This window comes from Sapajus apella, unplaced genomic scaffold (genome assembly GCF_009761245.1).
Source record: "Sapajus apella isolate SASKATOON/1434 unplaced genomic scaffold, GSC_monkey_1.0 scaffold6, whole genome shotgun sequence".
Lineage (NCBI taxonomy): Eukaryota > Metazoa > Chordata > Mammalia > Primates > Cebidae > Sapajus > Sapajus apella.
Window position 1 is genome coordinate 3,841,211 of NW_022436946.1, and position 26,593 is coordinate 3,867,803.

Sequence of the window (26,593 nt, forward strand, 5' to 3'; positions counted from 1 at the left end):
AAAAAAGGATTGTTGAGAAAGTTTGTATGAAAATGCTTTCAAACAGCAAAATGCTATTCCAGCCTAAGCCATAAGCCATTGCTATTAAGAGCCTTATTTTGAAGGATGGAAAAACAAAGACACAGACAAAAGACCCAGATATTTTTAATATCAGTGTGTATTTAGCTTAGACTATTTCACAGTATCTCAAACATCCCTTCACTTTAATCATTGCCTTCAGCCACTTCCCGTACTCAAGAATGTCAATAACTGCTAGTAGAAAATAAACTAGGCTTTGTTTTCTCTCTCTTCCAGACTTTTTTATTAGGGTAACAGTGACTTTGAATGGAATTGTCAGGAACAGGTGAGATAAACAGTCAGGTTAGCTGTCTGTGAAGTTGCATGTTTGTGGAGGTTTGGAGGTTAATCTACTTTTTAGCAGAAATAAAATGGTCTGTAGAATTCCAGATGGTCAGTCTTAAAAATATAGAAAGCTCATCATGGAAATAATAATGCAGCAGCTGTCCAAAGTAATCATAAAGAATGACAGCCACCACTCAAGACCATTTTAGCAGGGTACAGTCTATTTTATGTTGTTTTTATGGATAAATAACATAATTTGTGCCTCTGATTGCTTTCCAAAGCCAAATGCATTTTTTCCTATTTTCTGAATTTTAATATTTGTTTTTCAGCATTTGTTCATAGGAAGGGAGAATGGAGCTCTGAGTATGTGTGTAGGGTCTCTGTAAATGGAAATTTTTTTCCACTCTTCCTTTTAACACATGCGTGTACGTTAAAACTCTTTTTATATATGTACAATGCAGTCTTTTCATATATATGTTAAATATTGCTTCATTTCAAAAATGTTAATTATTAAGATTCTTAAGCTAGTAAGAGACTACAGAGAATGATTTAATAACATTCAGTTTAGTTACCACTACAGATTTGTCAAATATGAACACTTTGCCTTATTAAAACCTTCTTTCTTTTGAAAATATTAAGGATATGTTTGAAGCCCTCTGTACATTATTCTAAATATGAATCTTCTCCTTTTAAAGAGACAAATTGATGTGTATTATCATTTGGCATATTTTAATGCTTTTACAATGCATATATTCATATGTGTTAGTAAATAATACATGATAGTGTTTAGCATATTGCATTTCATATACTTGATATTACATTACATTTCAATTCAACAATTTCCCTTTATATACAGTATTATGTTGATAGATATAACTCTAGTTCATTCACTTAAACTAAATTGAATAAATACCACACTATATAAAATAATGCAATCTCCTACTGATGGCCATTTAGGTTGCTTCTTACATTTTGCTATTTTATCAATGTTGCAATAAACATTCTTGCACAAACGTGCGAGATTTTTTCCCCATGATATTTACTTAGAACTAGAATTGGTGCATTGTTAAGGATGCACATTCATCTTTCTTATAGGTTACCAAATTGCTCTGCAAAGTTCTTGCACAATTTACACTAGTGTATAAGGTTTTTAGACATTTTTAAAATTAACTTTGTATTATGGCAATTTTCAAAGATATCAGATGTTGTCAGCATGGTGCCTACTTTGTAAAACATCCCCTCAGTCTTTCCTCTGGTGGTTTTAGCAGCCATTAATTATCCGAGTGTAGGTAAATTATTTTCTTATGAGACTACAAAGTGGTGATGCAATTTTACATCCTTTTTGTATCTGTCAACTCTATTTCCCTTCTAAGGAAGAACTTTCCCTCATCATCTGTTTAGTCCCTCTGAGACAGAGTTCAAACAGAAAATTCAAGGCAAATGGGTGATTATTTTCCTTTATTTACCACTGTTCAGAATCCTGAGTTGGTTTTCTAACATTCTCCAATAATGCATCACATGTGGGTCTGCTGCTATTGTCTGTTGCCATAGGTTTTCCACTTACATGGCCCTATCCCTTGGCATACCTAACAGTATTTTATATCAAATGAGACTCTGTGTACATGTAAAATGATATTATGTAGAGGCCCTAGAAAGCATGATCTTGCTTAACCATTTTCTCTGCTAAGTAGAGGTGCACTGATAAATGTAATCCAACCAGTGACTGAACTGAGTCACAGTCATTTTACAATTTTGATAAAAATCAGTCTACCATAGGGCATATTCCTTGAGGACATTCAACAGAAACCCTGGCTGTGCACTAGTGCGTATCATCTGGTGTGTGTTTCTCTCTGTTCCCTGCTTTTCAAAGATTTTCTATTTAGGTTTTTTGGTCTTCTTCTGCAGATAATTTCAAAATTAGGAAAATATCTTGACAGGAAACCTTGATCATGTGTTTTAGTGACTTTGAGTCTTCAATTTTGTTATTTTAGCTTCATATGATTACTAAAAGTGTTTTTGAGCTCTCTCTTCAGATGAGTCTGTCTCTTAGCACTGGGGAACTCCATGGAAACCTATTTTGTATGTCAGATACTTTCGGCTTTTAATCCTTTCTGACCCGCCCAACTGCAGACATTGGCAAATGTGTTGAGGGAGAAGCTGGATCTATAGTGAAACTTCTGTGGCCTTTCATTTCCTCACCCCAGTCCTTTGTGATCGAAAGATTTCCTGTTTTCTCTGCTCATTCCATTCACTCTCTGCCTGGCCCAAGCCTGGAAATTCAGGGATGTGGTTTGCTTTGTGTCCTTACCCAAATCCCATGTCGAACTGTAATCCCCACGTGTTGGAGAAGGGGCCTGGTGGTAGGTGACTGCATCATGGAAGCAGGCTTCCCCCTTACTGTTCTTGTGATAGCGAGCGTGCCCTCACAAGATCTGCTTGTTTGAAAGTGTGTGGCACTTCCCCCTTCACTCACTTGCTCTCCTGCTCTGCCATGGTAAGACATGCTTGCTTTCCCTTTGCCTTCTGCCACGATTGTAAGTGTCCTGAGGCCTCCCAGTCCTGATTCCTGTTCAGCCTGTGGAACTGTGGGTCAACTAAATCTCTTTTCTTCATAAATTACCCAGTCTCAGGTAGTTCTTTATGGCAGTCTGAGAATGAACAAATACTTTCAGCCTCCAGATAGTGCCCTGAGTTGGCAAATGCCCCCAAGGAAACGCTGTTGCTGATAATTGACTCACTTTTCAGTTCTCCTCTCTCTGAAATTTTAGTCTCATTAATCTTCATCATTTCAGTAGCTTCCTGATGCTGTAAATGAATTATCTTTGTCTTTCCTATTGTTTTTACAATTCTTTTTGGGAGCTATTCTGCCACAATCTCTTTCATTCTACCCAAGACAGAAGTCTTATCACAATTCTTTATTTCTTAATTTTTGCCAAACTGAGGGCTGTAAAATGGTATCTTAATATTTTTCTTACTTCTGTTTCTTTGATAACGTTTAGGTTCCCAAACTATTCTTAGCCTTTGGAATCTTGCATATGTCTCCTTCACAATTGCAACATGTTCATCAAATTCCCGTACAATTCACATTGTAATGCATGCCAAATCTCTGTACCTCTCCTGTGATCCTTTTTACTTCTTATTATATGTTATACATGTTAATTCTAATCTCCCACAGGCCATAATCTCTAAAGACTGACATAATTCATGTCAGAATTACCTTATGTCCCACCTTATTGTGCTTTCATATACACCAATGTTTTCAAATAATTAAGAAAACCATAGAATTTCTCATGCAAACCTATTACTTTTAAAAGTGAAAGAAGCGTTCTTTATAATTATGTCATTAAAAAAGGCATAAATTGGAACTGCCTGGATATGCAAAGACATATGGCCATTCTACTTATTTTAAGAGTATAGGAATAACTGAATAAATCAAAACAGAATATAGAAATATTCTTAATATGAATATTAGTAAGAAATAGTTTGGAGCTTCACTATTACTTTAGCAATTGCAGGTATAGCAAAAGCAATTATTTTTATTACAAATTCTTAATTTTAATATTTAATATTGAATGTTATAACATCCCCAGGGAAATTTAAATTTTAAGAAAACTTAGTAAAAATAATGTTGATGTATATGCATGTATGTATATGTGTGTGCATTAAAATGAGGATATACATTAAATAATCAATGGTGATTTTTCTTTCTAGATATAATTGTAATTATTTAGCTTCCTTATGCTTCCCAATATATTCCAAATTTTGCACTGTAAATATTTATTTTTAATATAAAAATAAGAAAAAACTTACAAAAATAAATTTATCATGTCCTAATAACTCAGAGTATGATTTCTTTTCCTCTTAGCTTTACCCCAATAACTAAGATACTACATATACTACATGGGGACTGCACATATATTTTGTTTTGCTTAAAAAAATAATGTAAATATTCTAAAACTATGTGTTAAAATATCTGAGCAGCTACTAAGGAGCCATGCCAAATTTAAATGATAGAATTTGACACAGTACTAATGTTTTTTAAGTCAATTGCTACTGAAGTATTCCTTATTTTCAGAATTCTACAGTAGAGCACAGTTAGTACTTTTCATATTGTAAATATATTAATTTACATACATTTCAAGTGTTCGGTCTCACATATAGGAATCTTTTCTAATGAGAAACAGATGCTCAGAATTAGGAGGAAAAAAAAGGCAAACCAAGTTACACGAAAGAGAAACTAGCCTGCTGTGCTCCCAGATAGACTTTAGATGACAGACTGCCAAAGTGAGACTTTTTATTATCTTACTTTGATTTATCACAGAGGGAGAGAGAAAAGGATGATGAAAACAACTTGCCAAAAGTTAAAATTTTCACCTCAGGATGTTTTGAAAAAAGGAAATAATTACTTTGTAAGAAGCTTAAAACTGAAGATGTAATGATAATTATAAAGGACTTATAACACTAAAACCTAAAATTTTGTGAGGATTCTAAAATTCTTGGCTATAGCACTAATGTAAATATTAGATACATGTTTCCACTAAGGTTTATTTTACCCTGTTATTTCTCTTTAAACAGAGGCATTTTGAAGGCATTAAGCAGAAGCATTAATACTTTCATGTCATCACACATGGAAACTGAAAAAGAACTGAATAAGCAATTATTATACAATTTCTCTCATAGTATTACTAGTATAATCACCATAGCCCTAAAGAACATCAGAGCCACATCACAGCCTATTGAGAAAGGTATTGTTTTTCTAACATTCTCCAATAGTGTTAAGTGGTACCTAAAATATAAAAGGCAGGGATTCAGATTGATATAAGAAGACTTCTGCTTTCAGCTAATATGTAGTATCCCAGGGAAAACTAACTCTCCCACTAAAGACAACAAGAAAAACCAGATATTTTTTAAACCACTGGAAGACATTGAGAAGTTGTCATGGCAACCAAAATCCAACGGATTAATAAATCGGAAGAAACAGGACTTCAGAGAGGTAAGCAGATCATCTTCAAGCTATATTTCTCCTTGGAATTTTTGATGATTCTTGATACAGGACAACAGACTGAGAATCCAGGCGGAGGTTCTTAACTAAGAGGTAAAGAAGCAAGGAAAACTTTTGATACATTCACAGGACTGTAGACATAAAATTTTGAATTCAAGTCCTCCAAGGCAGCTAGAACTTGAGGAACCAAGATCCCAGAGAGAGGGAAGTAAAGAATAGTGTGACTGACACTTGGTGGTTTCCCTCTAGAGAAATTATCAAATTTTAGGCTACACAGAGCACAGGATACAAAGCTCAACAGAAAGCTGCTGAAAGTCAGAGTAAAGGGAAGTATCATGGTGCTGAGGAATCAAAATTGGAGTGAAAGACTTTCAAAGGATGAGAGGTTCAAGTACAAAATTGGAACCCAGAAGCTCAGCCAGGAACCCTGGACAGCTCTACCCTCAGAACAGGATGCACCAGGTGAAGCAGATCAAGTCTGATAAAACCACAGTCCACATCAAATCAGCTCAGTCTTTAACGGGATTATGACATAAAGGAGAAATACCTGGGGATACAGAAATATTGATTATGCAAAGCAATCATATTAATAGTAATATAAGATAGGATGTAAAATATGTGTGGAAATACAATGCAAAAGAAAAAAGCACAACAGTGATGCAAGATAAATTTAAGTGTTTCATGATCCTTGCCTTGCATGGAAAGTGATAAAAGTATTAATTTATTTGAGACTGTAAAAGATTAAAGAATTTTTTTTTGTAATTTCTATGGTAACCATAAAAAATAAAAGAATGTAGAGCTAACAAATTAATACAGGAGAAAGTTGAATATTAAAATACTAGTAATTATTATTTTGATTAATATAAGGCTAATCAAAAGAAGGGAAAAAAGATAAAATGAAACATAAATCCAGTAAGACAAACAGAAAATAGTTAAGTGGTAGATATAAATATAATTATGTCAGCAATTACATCACATGTAAATAAACTAGATATTCTAATTTAAAGATAAACATTATCAGATGGAAAAGCAGAATCAAATTCGTAAGTATGATTATAAGACACAGTCCTGAAACATATAAACACAAACGGTGAAAATAAAAGGTTGGAATGCTAAAAATCCAAGGACGGAAAATGGTATATCATGCAAGTACCAAACAAAAATAAAAGTCGTTAGTCATACTAATATCAGACAAAGTAGACTCTGTTTCTAGTACTCAATAGAAAGGACAATAGAGGGCTTATATTAGCAATTCAGGGTTTGATTAATATTTGATGATAATTCAACATATTTCCCTAGTAATAGAAACATATAATCATTTCAACTGATAAAGAGGAAGAATTTGACAAAATTCAATGTCTATTCATGATCAATTTCTCAGCAAACTTAACAAACTCTTTAAAGACTTTCAAAGGATGAGAGGTTCAAGTACACAATCGGAACAGAATCTCAGCCAGGAGCGCTGGACAGCTCTACCCTCAGAACAGGACGCACCAGGTGAAGCAGAACAAGTTTGACAAAACCACAGTCCACATCAAATCAGCTCAGTCTGTAACTGGACTATAACATAAAGAAGAAATACGGGGGGGATACATAAATATTGACTATGCAAAGCAATCACATTAATAATAATATAAGATAGGATATAAAATATGTGTAGAAATAAAATGCATGAGAAAAAAGCACAACAGTGATGCAAGATAAATTTAAATGTTTCATGATCCTTGCTTGGAAAATGATAAAACTACTAATTTTTTTAAGGATGTAAAAGATTCAATGTATTAATGGGCATCTCTGCCAAACCTACAGATAGCATCAAACATAATACTGAACTTTTTAGTAATGAAAATGATGGCCTAGACCTAGAATGACCAAAACAATCATGGAAAATAGAACAAAGTTGACTCACATTAAGAAAATAAGAACAAAGGACTTACATTACCTGATTTTCAGACTTAAGTTCCAGTAATCAAGTCAGTGTGTTATTTGCAGAAAGATAGATGAATACATGGATAGAACAGAATAGAGAGTACATAATCAGGACTAAAAATGTGTTCAGCTGAATATTGACAAAAGTGCCAGTCATTCAATGAGGGAAGGCAATATTTTCAAAAATTGATCTGGGTGAACTTGATGTCTATTTAGAAAAAACAAAAACAAACAATAACCTCGATCCACTCTGTTAAGAACTGAATGTTTGTGCCTCCTCCAAACGTATGCACTGAAATCCTAACTCCCAATGTGATGATATTAAAAGGTGGGGCACTCGGGAGGTAATTAGGTCATGAGGATAGAGGCTTCATGAGTGAGATTACTACCTTTATGAAAAAGACCCCATGGAGATTTGCAGTGTCTCTGCCAGCTGAAGATACAAGAATACAACAGTCTGCAATCCGAAAGAGGGCCCTTACCAGAACCTGCCCATGCTGGCACCCTATTCTCAGACTTCCATCCTGCAGAACTGTAAAAATTAAACTTCTGTGGTATATAAGCCACCCAATCTATGGATGGCTTTGTTATAGCCACATAAACTAAGACATGTTGCTTACGTACTACAAGATGTAATACAGTAATAATGTAATACAGTAATAATGTGTTGCAGTAATAATGTATTACAGTAATAAATAGAAAAGTCAAAACCATAAATTTCCTAGGAAAAAACATAGAAGAATATCTCTATGACCTGGGAATAGGCAAGGTTTCTACACTGAACTATGCACTAACTGTAAAAGGAAAATCCATCAATTGGACTTCATCAAAATTAAATACTTTTACTCATCAAAAAATTCCAATAAGAAATGAAAAGCCAAAGACTGAGAAAAAATATTTGCAATACATAAATCTGACAAAGAACTCAAATCCAGATTATACAATTAATAATAAAAGGCAAGTGGCCCAATTAAAAAAAAGGGCAAGAATTTGGATAGACATTTCACAAAAATGGCATAAAGATGGCCAATAAGCACATAAAAAGACTCTCAAGATTATTAGTCATCAGGAAAATGCAAATGGAAACTATAATTAAATACCTCTCTGCACACTCATCACAGTGGCTAAGATATAAAAGACTATCAACACCAAATGAATCGCATACATTCTTGGTGGAGGCAAAATGGTAAAACCATTGTGTAAATTTGTTTGGCAATTTCTTATAAGTAAAACATACACCTGCCTTATCATTCAGCAATTTCATTCCTAAGCATATAACCACACTAAATGAAAATATATGTTCATGAAATCTTGTATATGTATGTTGATTCTACCCTTATTTCTCATAGTGAGAGTTGGAAACAACCCATACATTCATCACCAGAAGAATAAACACTGTATATTCATGCAAGGGAACATTACTCAGTAATTAAAGGGAATAAGCTCCTGTTACATGCCAGAACATGGATCAATCTCATGTTGTGTGAGAGAATAGAGACATAAAATATCATCTATCCTATGATTTCATTTTTATTAAGTTCAAGAACAGGCAAAATTAATATACAGGGCTAGAAATCAGAATAGTGGTTGTCTCTAATTGGAGAGCAGGATAGATTAGAAGGGGACACTAGGAAACTTTCTAGAGCAAGGGCAATGTTCTAGGTTTTGGTTGTATGTTGGTTTCATGGGTGTATTACACATTTGTAGAATGTATCAGAGTATCATTAATATTAACACATATCACTATATGTAATTATACTTCAGTAGAAAAATATATAAAATGAGAGAATAAAAAGGATTAGAGAAAAAGTATAAATAGTGAAGCAAGCCAAAGATGACTTAATATATAGATACTAGGAATTCTTGATGAAGAAAACTAAAGCAAGGAAACAAATGCTGAAGAGTGTAATTCAATAAAATTTTCCTAAAATTAAAAAAAAAAGTAACTACACATTCAAAGAGAGTACTGCATTTCTAAGAATATTGACCCAATACAATCAGTACCAAGAAATGTTCTAGTAAAATCACTAGAGTTTATATAGAAAGAAAAAAAAAATATTTTGGATGTCTAGGAAGAAAACAGTAAGTGTTTTATAAGGGAAAAGACATTATTATCAGATTTTGGGGCAGCAAAGCTTTTATACTAAATATAACTGGAACAATATATTGAAAATACTTAAGAAAAATAAAACGTGCACCCTGAATTATATCCAGCAAAACTGGCCTTTGAGATAAAGATTGTATACAAAATGTTTTCAACAAGCAAAATATAAGTTTTAGTCCCATGAACTTTCCCTGAGAAATCTACTCTAGAACAAGATTATAAGCTTCAGATTACTGAAATAACTACAGAGACATCATCATAGGAACAGGAGGTAAGGTTAAACATAACCTTAATTGTAGAACTAAGATTAAAGTTGAAAGAAAGATGGTATTGTACTCAGATAATGTAGATATAGTAAACCTATTTAAAAAGGAGGAGATGGGAAGATAGTATGAAATTTGTTTTAATTTCTCTCAGTAATGAGTTGGTGGTGGGGGTATTAGAAGTTATTATAGGACATTCGTATGACTATTATAAAAATATACACTTATGAGAATATTCTGACTCTCACATCTGTTTTCTTGGGAGCTAGGATTCTTACTGTGGGAGAAATGAAATATATATGTAGTACATGTTAATACATGAGCTGTCTATGAATTTCTGGTCAGAAAGGCTGAGCATAAATATAAGAAGGTAGGTTGTGGGACACAAATTTTGGGCTGATTCTTAAAATCTACTTACTACATAACTCATTATTTTACAACAGTATGATGCTATATGAATGTAGCATGTTCATGGGTAGTGTGATAAGCAGAATGTGGGTATTATGGTCTCTACTGTAGAGTTAAATAAACTGAACTCTGCAAAACATAAAAGTAAATGTGAAAAACATGGTGAGCTGCCATGACCCCAGAGAGTGCACATTCCTAAGGAAAGGTTTTCCAAGGGCCAGCCAGGATCTGGCTCTCAGTTTTGCTGCCATCCGTCCCACTACTCACCTCTCAGGTCAATCCTAAATGCAGGGCTTGTTTTTGTCTGCCCCCAGAAAGTGATATATCAGCTAGGATAAAACTTACATTAAGCAAGGTCATGAAATGAGATTGTCACATGCCAGATTCATTCCATTTTCATTTTGCAATGGAAATAACAAACAGCGTTGAAAATACTGCAACATACATCGATAGACTTACAAGGGGAGACAAGATTTGACCATTGCTTGTTCACAGGGAAGAAGGAGGAGGGGGCGAAGGGTTACAAAGTTTAATAGTTAAACATTTGATGGCATCAAATGAAGATAGGTTCATCTTAAATTTTTAATGACCCCATTGGTCACCAATCCCTTTACCCACCTCCACCTTACAGAGGTCTGTGGCCATTTCCAATATTTGTTTGGGTAACTGCTTTTCTATGCTTTTGTGGTTTATCAATGCACCCCTTTTACAGATCAGTCATGTTTTAGTGTGTTTATACATTTATTCTGGTTATAGTTCAACTTTTATCGGTCTTGGAGCCCAATAATCCTGAGGTAAAGGCATGTCTCTGTTGGCTCTGTGTAGATATTAACATTGAATTTTTTGAGCAATTTTACTTTTACTTTTGTTCTTAAGTATTTGTCTTTGTTCACTGTCTTCAGCCCACCTGTCAAAAACACAGGTCAGGCCACTGTAATCTCTGCCCTGAAACCTACACCAGTCTCCTTCCAGAGCTCAGGTTCATGTCTTGCTCTCCTCCTAAGCATCTTCCATACTGGGGGTAGAGTGATGCTTCTGAAACACACATCTCACTGGTCACAGTGCATCCTGCTCTGTGACCTGAGTAGCTTCCCACTGACCAGAAGATAAGGTCCAAGCTCATAAGGCTTCCTCTAACTAGTTCCTGAGTGATCTGGCCCTAGAGACCTATCCAGTCTTATCTCAGTATGTTTTCCTTCTTACTTTTACTTCTTACTCTTGCTCCAGCCATCCTGGAATTGCTTCATTTCCTTTATCTATTAGTGCTTTTTTTTCCTCTTTAAATTCAGATTCTCTGACTGCTCTATCCCATCAGCTTTCTTCCTTGCCTAACCAACCCCGTCTTCTTCTTCAGAAATCTTAGCTAGGGCAATGCTTCCTGGAAACATTTCCAGCATTCTTGGACTGGTTAGAGACTTGTAAAAACACTCCTATAACACCTGTACTTCTTCTCATAGAAACACTCACCACGCTTGTATTACCTTGCCCAATGCCTGGTCTACTAGCTAGATTTCAATTTCCACAAAGTCAGGAGCCAGGTCTGCTTGTTCACCACTGCAATTGTCCCATTGCCTAATACAATTAGGTGCTTGAAAGTTGTTTATTGAATGAATGAGTCAACAGTGTTTCTCTTCTGGATCTTAAGAAGTATGTTTCAGCCCTCGAAACCAAGCCTATAATTCTAACCATCCTAGCAAAAGGGATTTTATACTAGAATCAGCCCTGAAATAACTTTTGGTTTCACAAACTTGGAGTTAAACAAATATTCCTTGTAAAGAATACCAACCCCACTGAGACCTTTTTTTTCTTCATTTTCCTATTTAGCTGTGGTCTTGTTTGCCTCCAAATCTCTTTACACTGTGGTCCCTCTGCCTAGAATACTCTCTCTGCGCTCCCCCCACCTTAATCCCCTCATTGTTAATCTCCTTCTTGGTCCAACTAATGGGAACTATTGTTCATAGAGCTTCCTGACCTTCCTTGCCTCCAAGGCCTTCACTAGAGGCCCTCTCTGGGCCTCCCAAACATTCCCTACTTCCTCTGCTGTAGACCTTCACCTTGTCACATTGTCAGGGCCAGGTTTCTTGCTGGCATGCCTCTGCTCCACTCCACTCCACTCGACTCCAAGTTCTGTAAGATCACAGGCTGTGCTATTTTCTTTACCAATAAATTATCCACAGTTTGTAAAATAGTTGACTCTGTATAATTTCTTAAATATAGGACTGAATTATAAAAACCTTACTTAAATGTCTATAGTTTGCAATAAGACACTAATAGAATCAACAGCTACAGTCACAGAGCTAGCTGACAGCATCCCCTCTCCTCCCTCATCCCTACTCCAGTTCCATTATCATAATTTCTTTTATTGTACTTTTATCACATAATTCTATATTTTTCATACTCATCTAAGCCCAATAATGTAAGAAATACAAAGTATGATCAAGTGGAAAGTGATGTAAATTCCCACAGTGTTTGAGGGCATTTACTAGGAGAATGATAACAAGTATATATTTTTACAACTGGAAAATCTGGAGAAGGAAAGTATTTCCTATTGTTATTGATTTCTTTCAAACAGTTGTTTTTCATTATCTTTAGCAGCATTACCTAGGGGCTCAGCCAAATTTTGTTAGCAGCCAATTCCTCATATATCTTACAGATAATCTGCGTAGACGCTGTTATTAAGTTGCCTTCAGTTATAGGAGGCTTTCCTTACTCCTTTGAAATAAAATCATATTATAGGTACATTTTTTGGTTAACTTGATTAGATATGCACTGATCTTCTTTTTTAAAATTCTATTAACCAATGTTAACAATAATATTTTATTGTTGTCCTGTAACTTATGATGTATTTTCATTAACTCAGAAGGCAATGTCCTAATGATCTGTTTTCTTTATAAGACAAAGGAAGCAAGCAAAGCAAAACAAAACAAAACAAAACTTAAACTTTCATCTTTCTCAGTCTTCATCCTGAGGCAATGGAGAGGCATTTTATAGCCAGAAACTTCTACAATCGTAGTGAAGGTCTTGGTTGACTCTACACCTCAAACTTCCATAATAAATGCATCCTATAACAGAGCCATGGAGTTTTCTTCCACCCCCCATGGACAATGTTTCTCTCTGTGCTACATAAAACCCTGTGGGTAGAGGGAATTCAGCCAGTCTCCTTTGATATCTGGACCTATAACAACATGTGAACTCATGAGCATTAGCATGGTTATCCTTTGACTTACCACAAGTGCTCAAGAAATAAAGATATCTGAGGAGAAGATGAAAAAGGCATAAAGTGAAACAGGAGACAAGAAGATAGAACCTGGAGCCTTTCTAGTGTGGAGCCAGTCCTCTATGTAATATGAGATACCTGCTATTATTTCTTATATTTTTATACTAAATACCTCATCCCATTTGCTTAGGCTAGCTTAAGTTGTCATCTATAATGTCCAGCCAAAGTGTTCTAATTAACGACCCTTTAGGCTCTGTTCTTATGATCTGAAACTTTCAAACCCACTGGGACTTTCCTCTTATTTTCTTCATTCTCCAAACTCTCAATACTTTTGCTCCTGGGCTAGCTTTGCAACATGTTCACATGGTCTGCTTCGCTTTTAAGTTGATAACACTTTACACTGGACACTAATGCTAGCAGATGGGATGCAAATGACCTCATCTTTTTTCAGCTGAGGCCAAGCATGAACAGGTTGCCAAACCATGTCAAACAGGGTGTCCTTCCTCACACATGTCACATTGAGTAACCCTTGCATGTCTCCACTTCCAGCAGACTTACAGCTCCACCATATTTATAGCATGAATATAATGAGTGCATAGGGCTAAGACATATTTCCAGTTTCTAGAACCTTCTTTATTTGAAGGAGTGATTAAGAGTTTTATGTTAGTATATGAACTTTCACGTACCTTGCCATATTTTTATAATTTTAATGCCACTGGCTAACAATTATTGAGATTTTACTCAATTTAGGTACTGTGCGATACTCTTTATACAAATTTTCTCCCTTTATCCTCCTTAGAACCCTGTGAAATAAGTAAGCATTATTATTACCCATTTTTATAACTTAAATACATCGAAGTTAAACAATTTGCCCAAGGACTGGTAATTTGAAAGAAAACAGATGATTGAGTAGACATCTGCTATGAACTGAAGGTTTGTGTTCTTCCAACACTCAGATGTTGAAGTCCTACCCCAATGTAAGAGTATGAAGAGGTATGGTCTTTGGAAGATAATTAGGTCAGGGGGGTGGAGCCCTCATGAAGAAATCAGTGCCCTAATGAAAACACAGGAGAGAGTTTGCTTCTTTCCTCCTCTGCTCTCTATCATGTAAGGATACAATGAGAAGATGGCCATCTTCAAACCAGAAGAGGACTTCTTAGCCTCCAGAACTGTGAGCAATAAAGTTCTGCTGTTTAAGTAATCCAGTCTATGATATTTTTGTTATAGCAGTTCAAACTGACTAAAACAACATCTGACTCTGAAATTTCTCATTAACATGAATACATTATACTGTTTCTTATCATTTTATGTGCACAATGTTATTGTAACCATGTGTTAATGAACATTTTGGGGATGGGCTCTGTCTCTTATTAATTAAATTTAATGCATGAATAATAAGTACATTATTGAGGTAACAAACTTAGAATGATAAAAATAAATGATTTTATCCAGCAAACAATTTTGGGCCCCATTTCTTCCTCTTATAAAACTGGCATTGAGCTTTCCAAGCCTCAGATTCTTTATTTGTATGATGATGTTATGAATGTACCCACCTTGGGCCATTATGGATAATTATTTGGGAATATTTATGAATTCAGTTTAGAAACTACACATTAACATATGAGAATAAAAAAATTTTTCAGTACTTGAATATGCATTGACCATACAAGTTTATTTGAATATGAAATATAAAAGATGATCTATATTTAAAAGAAATTATGTTCTCCTTGAAGCCATAGCATAATGGGTGCCCATGGTCTGTCTCAGATGAGAACTTGAAAATACAAACCATAAGTATTAAAAGTAGTTATCTCTGTGTTATTTGTGGAGCAAGTGTATTTTTTGCAAGAGAAAAAAAGAAAATAGTGGTGACTGCATATTTGCCGTACCAAGTTGGGGACGGAGTGTGCATCTCCATTATCCTGGGGCTATTCACTCCTTCCTTGCACTTGAGCATGTGGCTCTCCAAGTGGTCTCCTCCAGCAGCATTCTCATCCACATACAATTTACTTACTAAGCTATGTTCATTCTAAAGTATGCTAAGGGCCTTTAGGTGAAGAAAAAGTGTTGCATCTTTCAAGAAGTGAGAACATTCTGGCCTGATTTTGGGGGGAGCACAGGACTTTACCTCAAACAAAATATCCTTGTGCTGGGTACGACTGGCTGTGCTTCAGGGAGGGATCTAAGGATTTCTAGCTTTTTCCATTTACACAGAACAGATGTGAATGCCTTATCCCCAACTGAGTTTAACTCTGGATACACAATACCCTTCTTTCTTCTTCTACTTCATCGTCTCCATTCTTTTTTTTTGAGACAAAGTTTCACTCTTGTTGCCCAGGCTGGAGTGCAGTGGTGCGATCTTGGCTCACTGCAACCTACCCTTCCTGAGTTCAAGCTATTCCCCTGCTTCAGCCTCCTAAGTAGCTGAGATTACAGGTGTGAGCCACCACACCCAGCTAATCTTATTTTTGTATTTGTAGTAGAGATGGAGTTTTGCCATATTGGCCAGGCTGTCTTGAACTCCTGACCTCAGGTGATCCATCCACTTTGGCCTCCCAAAATGTTAGGACTACAGGCATGAGCCACCATGCTTGGCCTACCATTCTTTCTTCTACAAAGGGCATCTGCTTACAGGCTGAGAGTGCTCCAGCCCATCAGTAATTCCAGAAGACCTTCCTTCTTTTCCAGGCTTTCCCTCATTTGTGCCTTCTGAAATCTTACTATCAATGTTTATAAGTCCAGAGGCCCGATAAAATCAGTAGGATGGGTTTTATTTTCAAATTTTAATAAAACTGATGATAAACTCCCAGTCTGATTTTTTTTTTTTTTTTTTTTTTTTTTTTTTGAGACGGAGTCTTGCTCTTGTTACCCAGGCTGGAGTGCAATGGCGCAATCTCGGCTCACCGCAACCTCCATCTCCTGGGTTCAGGCAATTCTCCTGCCTCAGCCTCCTGAGTAGCTTGGATTACAGGCACGTGCCACCATGCCCAGCTAATTTTTTGTATTTTTAGTAGAGACGGGGTTTCACCATGTTGACCAGGATGGTCTCGATCTCTTGACCTCGTGATCCACCCGCCTCGGCCTCCCAAAGTGCTGGGATTACAGGCTTGAGCCACTGCGCCCGGCCCCCAGTCTGATTTTTTATACTATTTTAATATCAGTCATTACACACACAGCTGAGTGAGAACCAGTGTCACCCACACATATCCTCAGAATTGGTGCTTCATTGTCATACTTCTCAATTAATGTCAGATGGCTCTGCTGTAACAGCCTAGCTCTCAGCCAGCCCTCCCAGCGTATACCAGATGATCTCTCTCTTATGTTTCCATGTTTTTCTTTTGTGTTGGCTCCTTTCTCAGATATTGTAAAGAAGCTTAAAGTTCTCCTCTGTGATCCCTTTCCTCCCTCTTCTTCAACCTCCTCAAAAACTGTTGGAATTTCCTACTTCTTTTAATGCCAAATTCCTCAACTTATTGTAGTATGCAGTATAACTTCTACCCAGATTATAGCACTGAAACCTCACAAGGTTAGCCATAGAGTCCCCATCCTTGATGATTCCAAGGATAAGACCTCAAGTTCTATATTATTGAAACATTCTGTTATTGACCGAATATATGAGTCATTCTCCCCAGAATTCATCTATTGAAGCCCTAATAGACACTGTTTAGGATATGGAGACTTTGGGTAATTAGGTTCAGATGCGGTCATTAGGATGGGGTTCTTAGGATAGGTTTAGTGCTCGTGTAAAAAAAACAAAAAACAAAAAATAGGAAAAAAGCAAAACAACACAATAGAACTGTCTGTCTGTCAGTTTCATTGCTATCTATATCCTCTATCTCCCAAAGAAGAGGTCATGTGAGTACACAGCAAGATGGTGGCTGTCTGCAACGCAGGGGAAAACCTTCACCAGAAATCAACCATGTTGGCACCCTGATCTTGATTTTCAGCCTCCAGAACTGAGAAAATACACATCATTTATTTCAGCTTCCCAGTCAGTGGTATTTTGTTTTGGCAATCTGAGTACATTAAGACAAGGTCTCCTTGGTTCCCATAATATTGCATCCTTTTACTTCCCACATTCTTTCTGATTACCTTTGTTTACTGCCTACAGATTTTCCTTATCTCACCTCTTAAGTGTAAGAGTTCCCCAATGTTTATTCTTCCTTGTAGTTCTTTTCTCATGTCATAGCTACCCTCTTGCGCTCTTTAAATATTTTGACAATTGATCTTCAATTCTAGAGGTCTGGCTTAGACCTTTCTCTTAAGTTCCAGATTTAAATTTCTAAGAACGTTATGGATACTTCCCTTTTGATGACTTTATACCACTTTCAGTTAATTAATCTGAAACCCAACTTGTCAATATGTCCTCTGTCCAACTCCTGTGTTCTTTATCTGTTTAATAGTAGCAGTATTTTTCTACTCACCAAGGCTCAAATCTTAAATGTCCTATTCTATTTTCTTATTATTTCTTTCACCTCACATAACTTGGTATTTCAAGTCGAGTGAATTAAGCACAGAAAACTTTTTCATACGCATGCCTTGGATTCAACTTTCACTCTACTGCTCTAGTTTAAGGTTTTTATTTTTACCTGTTATTTGCATTACTGTGGCACTCTATTAACTGGTCTTTCTATAAGTCAATTTCTTCCCATAAACATGATGATGAAACTTTACCAAAACCTTTAATGCACCTTGTGGTTTATAGAAAAAGTACTGAAACTTCCTCTTGGGACATTGACTATTATCTGTATTCTATCCTTTTCTTGCATTTGCAAATTTGCCCAGCACTATACCTCTCTGTATGCTTCATGCATAACAAATTCTATGTCACGGCATGAAAGTGCATTAACATTTCTGCATCTTCACTTATATTATTTTCACTACGTAAAATGCTCCATAATAGCACAATTTCTTCAGTTGAAAAACACCCTATATGGTCAAGTTCAAATGCTACTTATACTCGAAGATCTTTCCAGTCCTCCTACAGATACTACTCCACTAGCTAGGCTTGATCTCTTTCTTCCCTGGGCACTGAAAGTGTTATATTGGTTTTCCACTATGGTACCTAACATAATACATTTAGTTATATTTTTTTAGTGTCTCCCCTTGTCATATTTCAAGATTGGTGCAGTCAGTGCCTGCCTCATATATATATATATATATATATATATATATAATCTTCAATACCTAGCACCTTATATCAAGTACCTAAGTGCTTTTAAGCTTACAATGCTTGATTGCATAAGTGAATGAATGAGAAGTAGATCCTCAATAAATATTACTACTCAGCAGTAAAATTTTATTACAAATGGCTGCTGTTGCCAATGCAGGAAGCCTTGCAGACAGTAAGCAGCCTGAAAACAAACTGTATTATTTGAGAGGAGGTACTTTTATCTCTTAGCTAAAGTTTTTGCAGGTCACTTTGGTATGGTGTAGTATCAATTTGAACTCATTAAATTGAAGAAATGACACAGGAAAAAAAAATCTTCTGATGTTTAGTATAAATATCATGAAGAATTACAATAGCTTTTCATGCTATATATCATATGATTAAGAGAAAAAGAATTTCAAAATGGCAAGATTATCTTATTTGTGAGCCAGAATAGTGAATGCGTTCTTTCAAATAAATTCTGGTAGGGTACAGTGACTATAATTAACCACAGTTCAAGTAGCTAGAAGAGAGGATTTTGAATCTTACCAACACTAAGAAATGATAAATGTTTGAAATGATAGATGTGCTAATCACCCTGATTTAATCATTACACATGGTATTCAGGTATAAAAATATTACCATGTACCCCATAAAAAGGTACAGTTATTATATGTCAATTAAAAATAATAAAAATTTAGCAGAGCTATATAATTAAATGAGAACTGCATCAAAAATGAAAAGAGAAGATGCCACTTCTATTTGGCTGTGATATCTGTAAGCTCACTAATACATCTCTTTTCATAATCAGAGGAAAGACAAATCAAAATGCTTACCCAGGGCCTAATGACTAATGCTGCAGGCTTATTTGCTTCTACTGGTGAACAAAATATGTTTCTAGCAGAGAGGAACAAAGTGGAAAATTTCCTCAGAGCATCATTCCATTTAGAATTTCACTTGGTTCTTGACTCATTTAAAAAAAAACCTCAAATACTCAAGAAATAGTCCAGGTAGCATAATAATATTCATTATAGGTTACTTAAGTAAAATACATTTTAAAATTACTTCTTTGTGTCAGTCTGATGCCTTTAGGGAGGAAGGATTGTAGTTGTTTTTAGCTTTGTATACAATTCTGCATGCAAAAGGTCATAGCAATGTTTTATCACATTTCAGCTCCATGTGCCATCAAATTGTTTGGCACTCAGTGATTTTATTTATTTAGGAATAATCTAGAGATATTTGTTTGAAATTTAATCATTGATATAATTACTTTTTTAAAAAGCATGTCATTTACATGATATTTGAATTTTTCAGTTGGATAATGTTAACTCATTTTGCCTTAAAAAGAAGTGTTAAATAACTTGGATCTAAATAATTTACTTCTTCATAAATGTCCATAGATTTCCATTTTTTCTATTGCCAAGAAAGATTTTTTTTTCAATATTTTAAATATACTTAGTCCTGAATATTTTTCCATTCGTGTTCATTTTTTTAAAAAAGCTAAAGAAATGAGAGGTGTCAAAGGCAACTGCAGTTGATCTTCCAGGATAGGAGTATGTCTGAAGGGACTACTGATTATAAATAACTCAAGTAACCCAAACACCCAGTGTATTAATTAAACTCCTCCTAAATGATATTCCAGAAAATGTAAAGTGTCCAAACCTTTGGCTGTGTCAGATATTCAGCTGTGAATAAAATCAAAAGTTGAAGTAAACTTTGCTAAAAACAGACACACAATATCATTCAAACCACGTATCTCAGAAACAGCCTGTCATGAGAATGCTGCTGGATTTGCAACTCCTCAGAACAATGTTCAAACAGATAGATGAGTTGGAAGCTCTTCATTACAGCATCTGTTCTGTGTTTATAGCGACACATGCAGACTGCTGAGCACCCTCAGTGTACCACAAATGTAGGAGTTACACATCCAGAATAGCAATAAACTCATTGGGTGATGTTTCTCCAGAGTTTTTAGCCCCTTTGCTTCAGTTGGCAAAACTCGAGCAGATTTTTGCTGCTGTAAAAATATTAGATTGTTTGTGGTTTTGTAACTTTGGAGACAAACTAGGAAAACATAAAATGGCAATAAAAAGGGTAAAAACATAAGCATTAAGATTCTTTTTTATCTACTAAAATTACGGTCTCACATAATTACAACAGGAGCAACAGCAGAATAATTGAGAAAAATTAGTAAACATATGACTGTTTTCCATAGAAGGTTAGCCTCAAATACCCTCTCTGGGTCATCTCATTGCTTGGTACCTATTGGAGAAGGTTTAAATTATACACAGAAACCTGCAGGTTATAATTTTTAATTAGAAATATATTTCTTATTAAATTATTTTAATAATGCTTGATAAATTACAGCTGATAGTTTCACAGTTTGCTGATAAAACCAGTACTTCCTAGACTAATAATCCAGTTCATTTAGACCATACTGCTTTTTCTCTCAAAGCAAGGTCCCACATTAAATTAATTTCTACATTTCTAATAGTGAAGGGAATACTCTCAATTTCTAAGGAAAGTGGTTCCAGGTGTGGGAAGATAATCTCTTGCGGCAATGCCTGGTCGCTAGAGGAATGCTTAGCACTGGTAATGTGACATCAGCTAGCTCCATCTCATCTCTGCAGCAAGCACTGCATGCTCTTCATTATTCACAGTTCACTTAAACTGGTGCCCATATCTATGGACATAGAATCAGTGGGAGAGCTTTCAAAAATGCATATTCCTGGGCACCAACGTATGATAACTTAATTATGTAGGTTTTCTCTTTACCTTAAATGGTTAGAAGAACAAGTTTCAAAAATGACACAAAATTATAAGAAAGCTTCTGAAGAACCATAATAAAGGCAAGACAGTTAGAAACATGGAGCTACATAATGGTGGATGTTGTAATGGAACCCTCAGAAAATCATAGGTGATGCAATAAAGCGAATCTTCTAATCCTTATGAACGTTCCAATATAAAGAATGCCTTCTTTACTTTCATTTTCTGTCCTCTTAATTCTTCCCTCTGAGTGGAAATTGTTAGTGAGGCCATTTTACATCTGGACTTTACGGCTAATTGTCTATTTTTTTTTCTCATTTCATGGCACTGTTGGTTTGCTTTCATGATCCCTGATAACCCCCTGCTAGGAGTTTGCTACTGAGGGGAGTTTGGCTAGAATAAAAAACATGGTAAGGGGAAAAAAAAACAGCTAAGCAACTTTTATGATCAACATCTTGTAACACACTTAAAAATGGATACATCAAGAAGTATACGTTATTGGCTTCATCCTAATGTTGAAAAAAAGTAGGGATGTCTTTACTTGTTTTCCCAAAGACTCCCTGGTTGGATCCCCAAGTATAGAAATTCTGCAAAAATGCCCATGTTGCTGGTTGAAAAGTAGACAAAAAGCCAAGAAATTTAAAGCAATTAAAATTTTTGGCATGTGTTAAAGTGAGAAATATCATGCCAGTTAAGACCTAGACAAAGAGTGGCTAACGGGAATTACATTGAAAGGTTACAAAAATCTTACTATCACATTTGGGATTAAGAAAACAATAATAATAATAATAAAAGTTACAAAAATTTACAGCAGACTACTTTTCTCACCTACAAAATGGGCGAAAATAATGTTCATTTCTCTTATAATACCTTGCTGATAGGTTCAGATGGATGGGATAATTATTAAACAATGTGTACCTTATTATGATTATCATTAAAACTTTTTACTTTTAAAGGATTATTTGAAAGAGAAAAATTAATGCTGCTAATTGAGGAAATGATTTAATTTTTGGATAATTCAGTTACCTTCAGAACTTCAAGCATCCATGCTATTTTTAAGATAAAAGTATCACATTAAATTTGTTTTCATGGGTCACAGAAAGAGGTGACACATGCACATTTTAACATGTGCTTCTTCTCAAAATAAAAAAATGAATAGCAAAGTGCTTATCATACAAACTACTCAGAAGAATTATAGAAATCATCTGGACTTTGAATAGAATTCATCTGGACTTTAATGTTCACACAAAGTCTTGAGTTTGGGGCTTATCACCTGATTCACTTTTTTTTTTTTTTTCTTAGTGTGGGGTGCTTTATGACTATAAAACTATTCTGATCATGACCTTGCAGTAGCAGAGATTACCCAATTCAGGTATAACATCGTGGAACATCTTTATTACTATATACATAAAGTTCAATAAATAAGAGAGATGTGATAAGATAGCTGCTTGAGGGATCTTATTTTAGGACATACTCGGTGCTCAGTGGTGATCAAATTTTGAAATGGCAGTTTCTCCAGGTACTAAGTTTTCCTCCCCTTCACCCCAGTTTAGTAGTGGTGTGATTCCAGAATGATAAACCAGAAGCTACCTTCACCATGGTCAGAACTAGACATTATAATTAGTGCTTGCCTCTCTGAGCCAGACCCCAGGGCCACAATGATGCTCCATAGAAGAAAGGCCCATGTGAAAGGGTAAGTTACTGGCAGAGCAGAAACTTCCACTTCTAGGCAAGAATGAGGATTGTTTCCCGCTCCTGTTCTTTTAAAGAAATGAAAACAGAGAGAAGCCTCCGTTCTGCACTCCTACTGCAACAGAATGTGAGATTTAAATGAAAGGAGAAAAGATTAAGAAAGGAAGAGAAAGTCATTGGGGAAATGGAAGAGAGAACTCAGAAAACTAGAGGAAGTTAGGAGAGAGAGACACACACAGAGACAGAGAGAGAGAAAGAAAGAGAGAAGAGAAGAGAGACAAACCCAGGTCAGATAACTCACTTGGCATTCCCTGCACCTGCCTTCTTTCTTCGAAAGATGTTGAGGAAAGTGTTGGAGCGGCAGGGCAGCTTGCCATCACCAACATGCATGCGGACAACATCAGAGGTGGTGAAGGCACTGCGGACATTCCTCTCAGGCTTGGCAATAATGATGTACATCTTGGGAGTGAACATGCACCCCAGGGCCACTGTTACACTGAGACTCACTGCAAAGCAAGTTGTGATGATCTTGTAGTTGCTCCCAAAGTAAATGGGCACAAAAGCTAGCCAGATGATACAGGTGGTGTACATGGTGAAGGCGATATATTTGGCCTCATTGAAGTTGGCGGGCACATTGCGGGTCTTGAAGGCATAGTAGGTACAGCTCATGATGAGGAGTCCATTGTAGCCCAAAGGAGCCACCACACCCAGGTTGCTGGTATTGCAGATAAGGTAGACTTCCTTGATACTTGGGTAGGACAGAATGGGCATAGGGGGCTCCATGATGATCAGCGTTACCACCAGGGTTAGTTGCACGCTAATCAGAATTGAGGCAATGATCACCTGAGCCCAGGCACTCATGAACCTGGGCTTTCGGGTGCAGATCTTCTTCTTGCTGCCAGCCAGGATGCGTGCAATGCGATTGGTTTTAGTCACTAAAGCAGAGTAGCACATCGCAGAGGAGAGGCCAACCAAGAGGCGCTGGAGGTAGCAGGAAGTTGTAGTAGGTTTGGCAATGAGAGTGAATGGGCACACATAACCAAGGAAGATGCCAGCCAGGATGATGTAGCAGAGCTCCCGACTAGAGGATTTGACGACTGGGGTGTCCCGGTACAGTACAAAGATTAGGGTGACAAACAAGGTAACAAGGATGCCCAGGCATGAAAAGGCGATGGCTATGATGGATTCGATGTTGCTCCACTCAAGATAGCGGACAGGAATGGGCTCACAGCCTGTGGTGAGAAAAATCATTTTAGCATGAATCCAAGGTTCTTGCTAGGAATAACAGCATCCTTATTAGTCACCAGGGACACAGTCATCTTTGCATCCTTCATGGCTTATGGTATTTCATGATTTTTTAAAAATGCTCACTATTACACAAATAAAGATACATCATGGTCTTCTCTGGACAATTATATCCCAAACCTAACCTCGTTACAAGCCTAATGCGACATTCTTGAACCTATAAAAATGATCTTTTCTTCCAACACCAGCATTATAAATAGATGTCATTCTGTGAATGGGACTCGGTTTTACACATTCAGAAAAAGAAAACACCCAAATGAAACTTGGTTTCCAGTGAGGGTTAAATGGTGTTAATGGGATAGAATAAATTATTAAGCAATAAACTAACAAAACTTTTCTTTTGATGTAGTCATTGTCCATAGGCAAGTCCAGCTCACAGACAAGTAGTTTTTGGCCAGCAAAGTGTTTTCAATGTGAATTTTAGGGTCTAAGGATATTAGTGATTGAAAATTTTGCAGACTCTGAGAGCTAGTTGACATCACCCCTAGCAATGTGATTACTCATATGAGACTGTTGATTAGTTGGCACTCATTGTGCCAACTAATTAAATGTTACCTTAAATATCTTAATATTTAAATATCAACACCTTAATTATCACCCTTCTACTCATGAATCATGAATGATCTGTATCTGAAATCTGAGGGCCTTTGAGTTAGTAACCTCTAATGGACATATCCAGGAAGAATGAAATCTCCCCCAACCTAGCTCTTTAAAGGAAAGACCAGAATTTATTCCTAAATACCTGACTTACCTTTTCCCTCTAGATGGAGAATAAAATCTATTTTGTATTTCAGAATGAGAGAAAAATTTGTCAGGCTCTGGAGATAACCCCTTCACAGAATTTTTTAACCACAAAATATTTGGTGTGGGCCAATATTTCCCAAATTGTGAGAATAAAATCATTTCCATAAGTTTAGGAAAAGACTCATTGTTCTGTAGCCATGGCAACAAGAACCATCAGAACCAGTGCTAAACCTGTCAGTCAATCAACAACTTGCCACAATGAACATGTGTTTATATGCCAGGCAAGCACCGTCAGCTCTTGCTTCTGATAATCACTCAGGCAAGATCAGAATCACTTCAGTAAATGAGTGCCAACTAATCAACAGTCTCATATGAGTAATCACATTGGTATAGGTGATGTCAACAAGCTCTCAGAGTCTGCAAGGTTTTCAATCCCTAAACTCCACACTTATTTAAAACTCCATATAAAATAGTCCTCTGCTCAGAGAAATTGTATCTGCCTAGCATAACTATCCCTTACTATAGTAAGCAATTTGTTTGGCTTTTGTGTTTCTTTTTTAAAAATGTATGTATTTAGTCTCACCATGTTTCATATTTGCAGGGACTTCACCAAGATAATTTTGAAGACCCCTTATTTGATAACATTCCAAGAGATGCTCTGATCAGCAGGGTCACCCACTGGGCCCTCATGCCCAAATTCTGTCCTTCCCATGTACTACCATATGAGTCAGTCTCAACAATTTTCTCGCTCTTGCTAATTTTAATGAGCTCTTGTTGCTGAATTTACTTATCGTTATCCTAGGATTTGTAATCATGTGCACCTTTATTTAGAAGGTCATGAAACTTAGGTCTTTGTGTAAGGTAATTTCACCTGTATCTTTAAAGTATTAAGTCATATAACCTTTGGTTTTGAAATGCACCATTTGGTAATTAGACATAAGCTTTTTATTATGTCAACAAACATTTTACTTTAGAAACATACAATTTGGTAATTTTTTTCATATCTGTTTGTTCCTTTGCTGTTTTCTTTGTTTTTGCTATTATTCACATACTTATACAAAGTCTTATTTTATGGGCTTTGTTTGTTTGTTTCTTTCTTTTGTTTTGAATCATCTTTTCTGTTTTGTTTGGAATCAACTTTTTCTGTTGAATGTATAAGGGGTAGTTCATAAACACTAGAGGAACATGTAGATCTAAGAAGTGTCCAATCCAAGCTGGCCCTGAGTGCTAATGTTTGGAGATCCAATAAACTGATAACCAATTTGTAAAAAAATGGTAGGTCGCTCAGCCTCAGGTTTCTTAGAAAACCTTGACAAGAGTACTTCCCATATTGTCAGCTTATGAAAGATCACTTATTTTAGTGAATGTGTGTTACTGTCCTACAGTGTTTACTTTTGGAATCTAAGACACCATTAGCCATCACACAATTTTGACAGAACTTGGTAGCCTCTCTTCCTTGTGTATCAGGGATTTGTCTCTGTCTAAATACAAATCTCTTTCTGGAAGAATTTATTCTTCCTATATAAAGTCTCACATTAATTCTATTTTTTTCCCAATACAGGCCAGACAGATGATACATAGATGATAGATAGATAGATAGATAGATAGATAGATAGATAGATAGATAGGAAAATAGATATTTAAAATAACAATGGCCATATGGGAACTTTTA

The 26,593-nt window shown here is 35.9% G+C and overlaps 1 protein-coding gene across 5 annotated transcripts in view; it reads right to left on the reverse strand.

Moving 5' to 3' along the window:
* The window catches only part of GRM1 (glutamate metabotropic receptor 1), a 424,684-nt gene that overhangs the window by 15,061 nt on the left and 383,030 nt on the right, over positions 1-26,593 (reverse strand). For all 5 annotated transcript variants that reach the window (XM_032274520.1, XM_032274525.1, XM_032274524.1 and 2 more), the window contains exon 8: positions 23,174-24,104. In XM_032274520.1, coding sequence (XP_032130411.1) covers positions 23,174-24,104 — 931 coding nt within the window. The remainder of the gene's footprint in view (positions 1-23,173; positions 24,105-26,593) is intronic.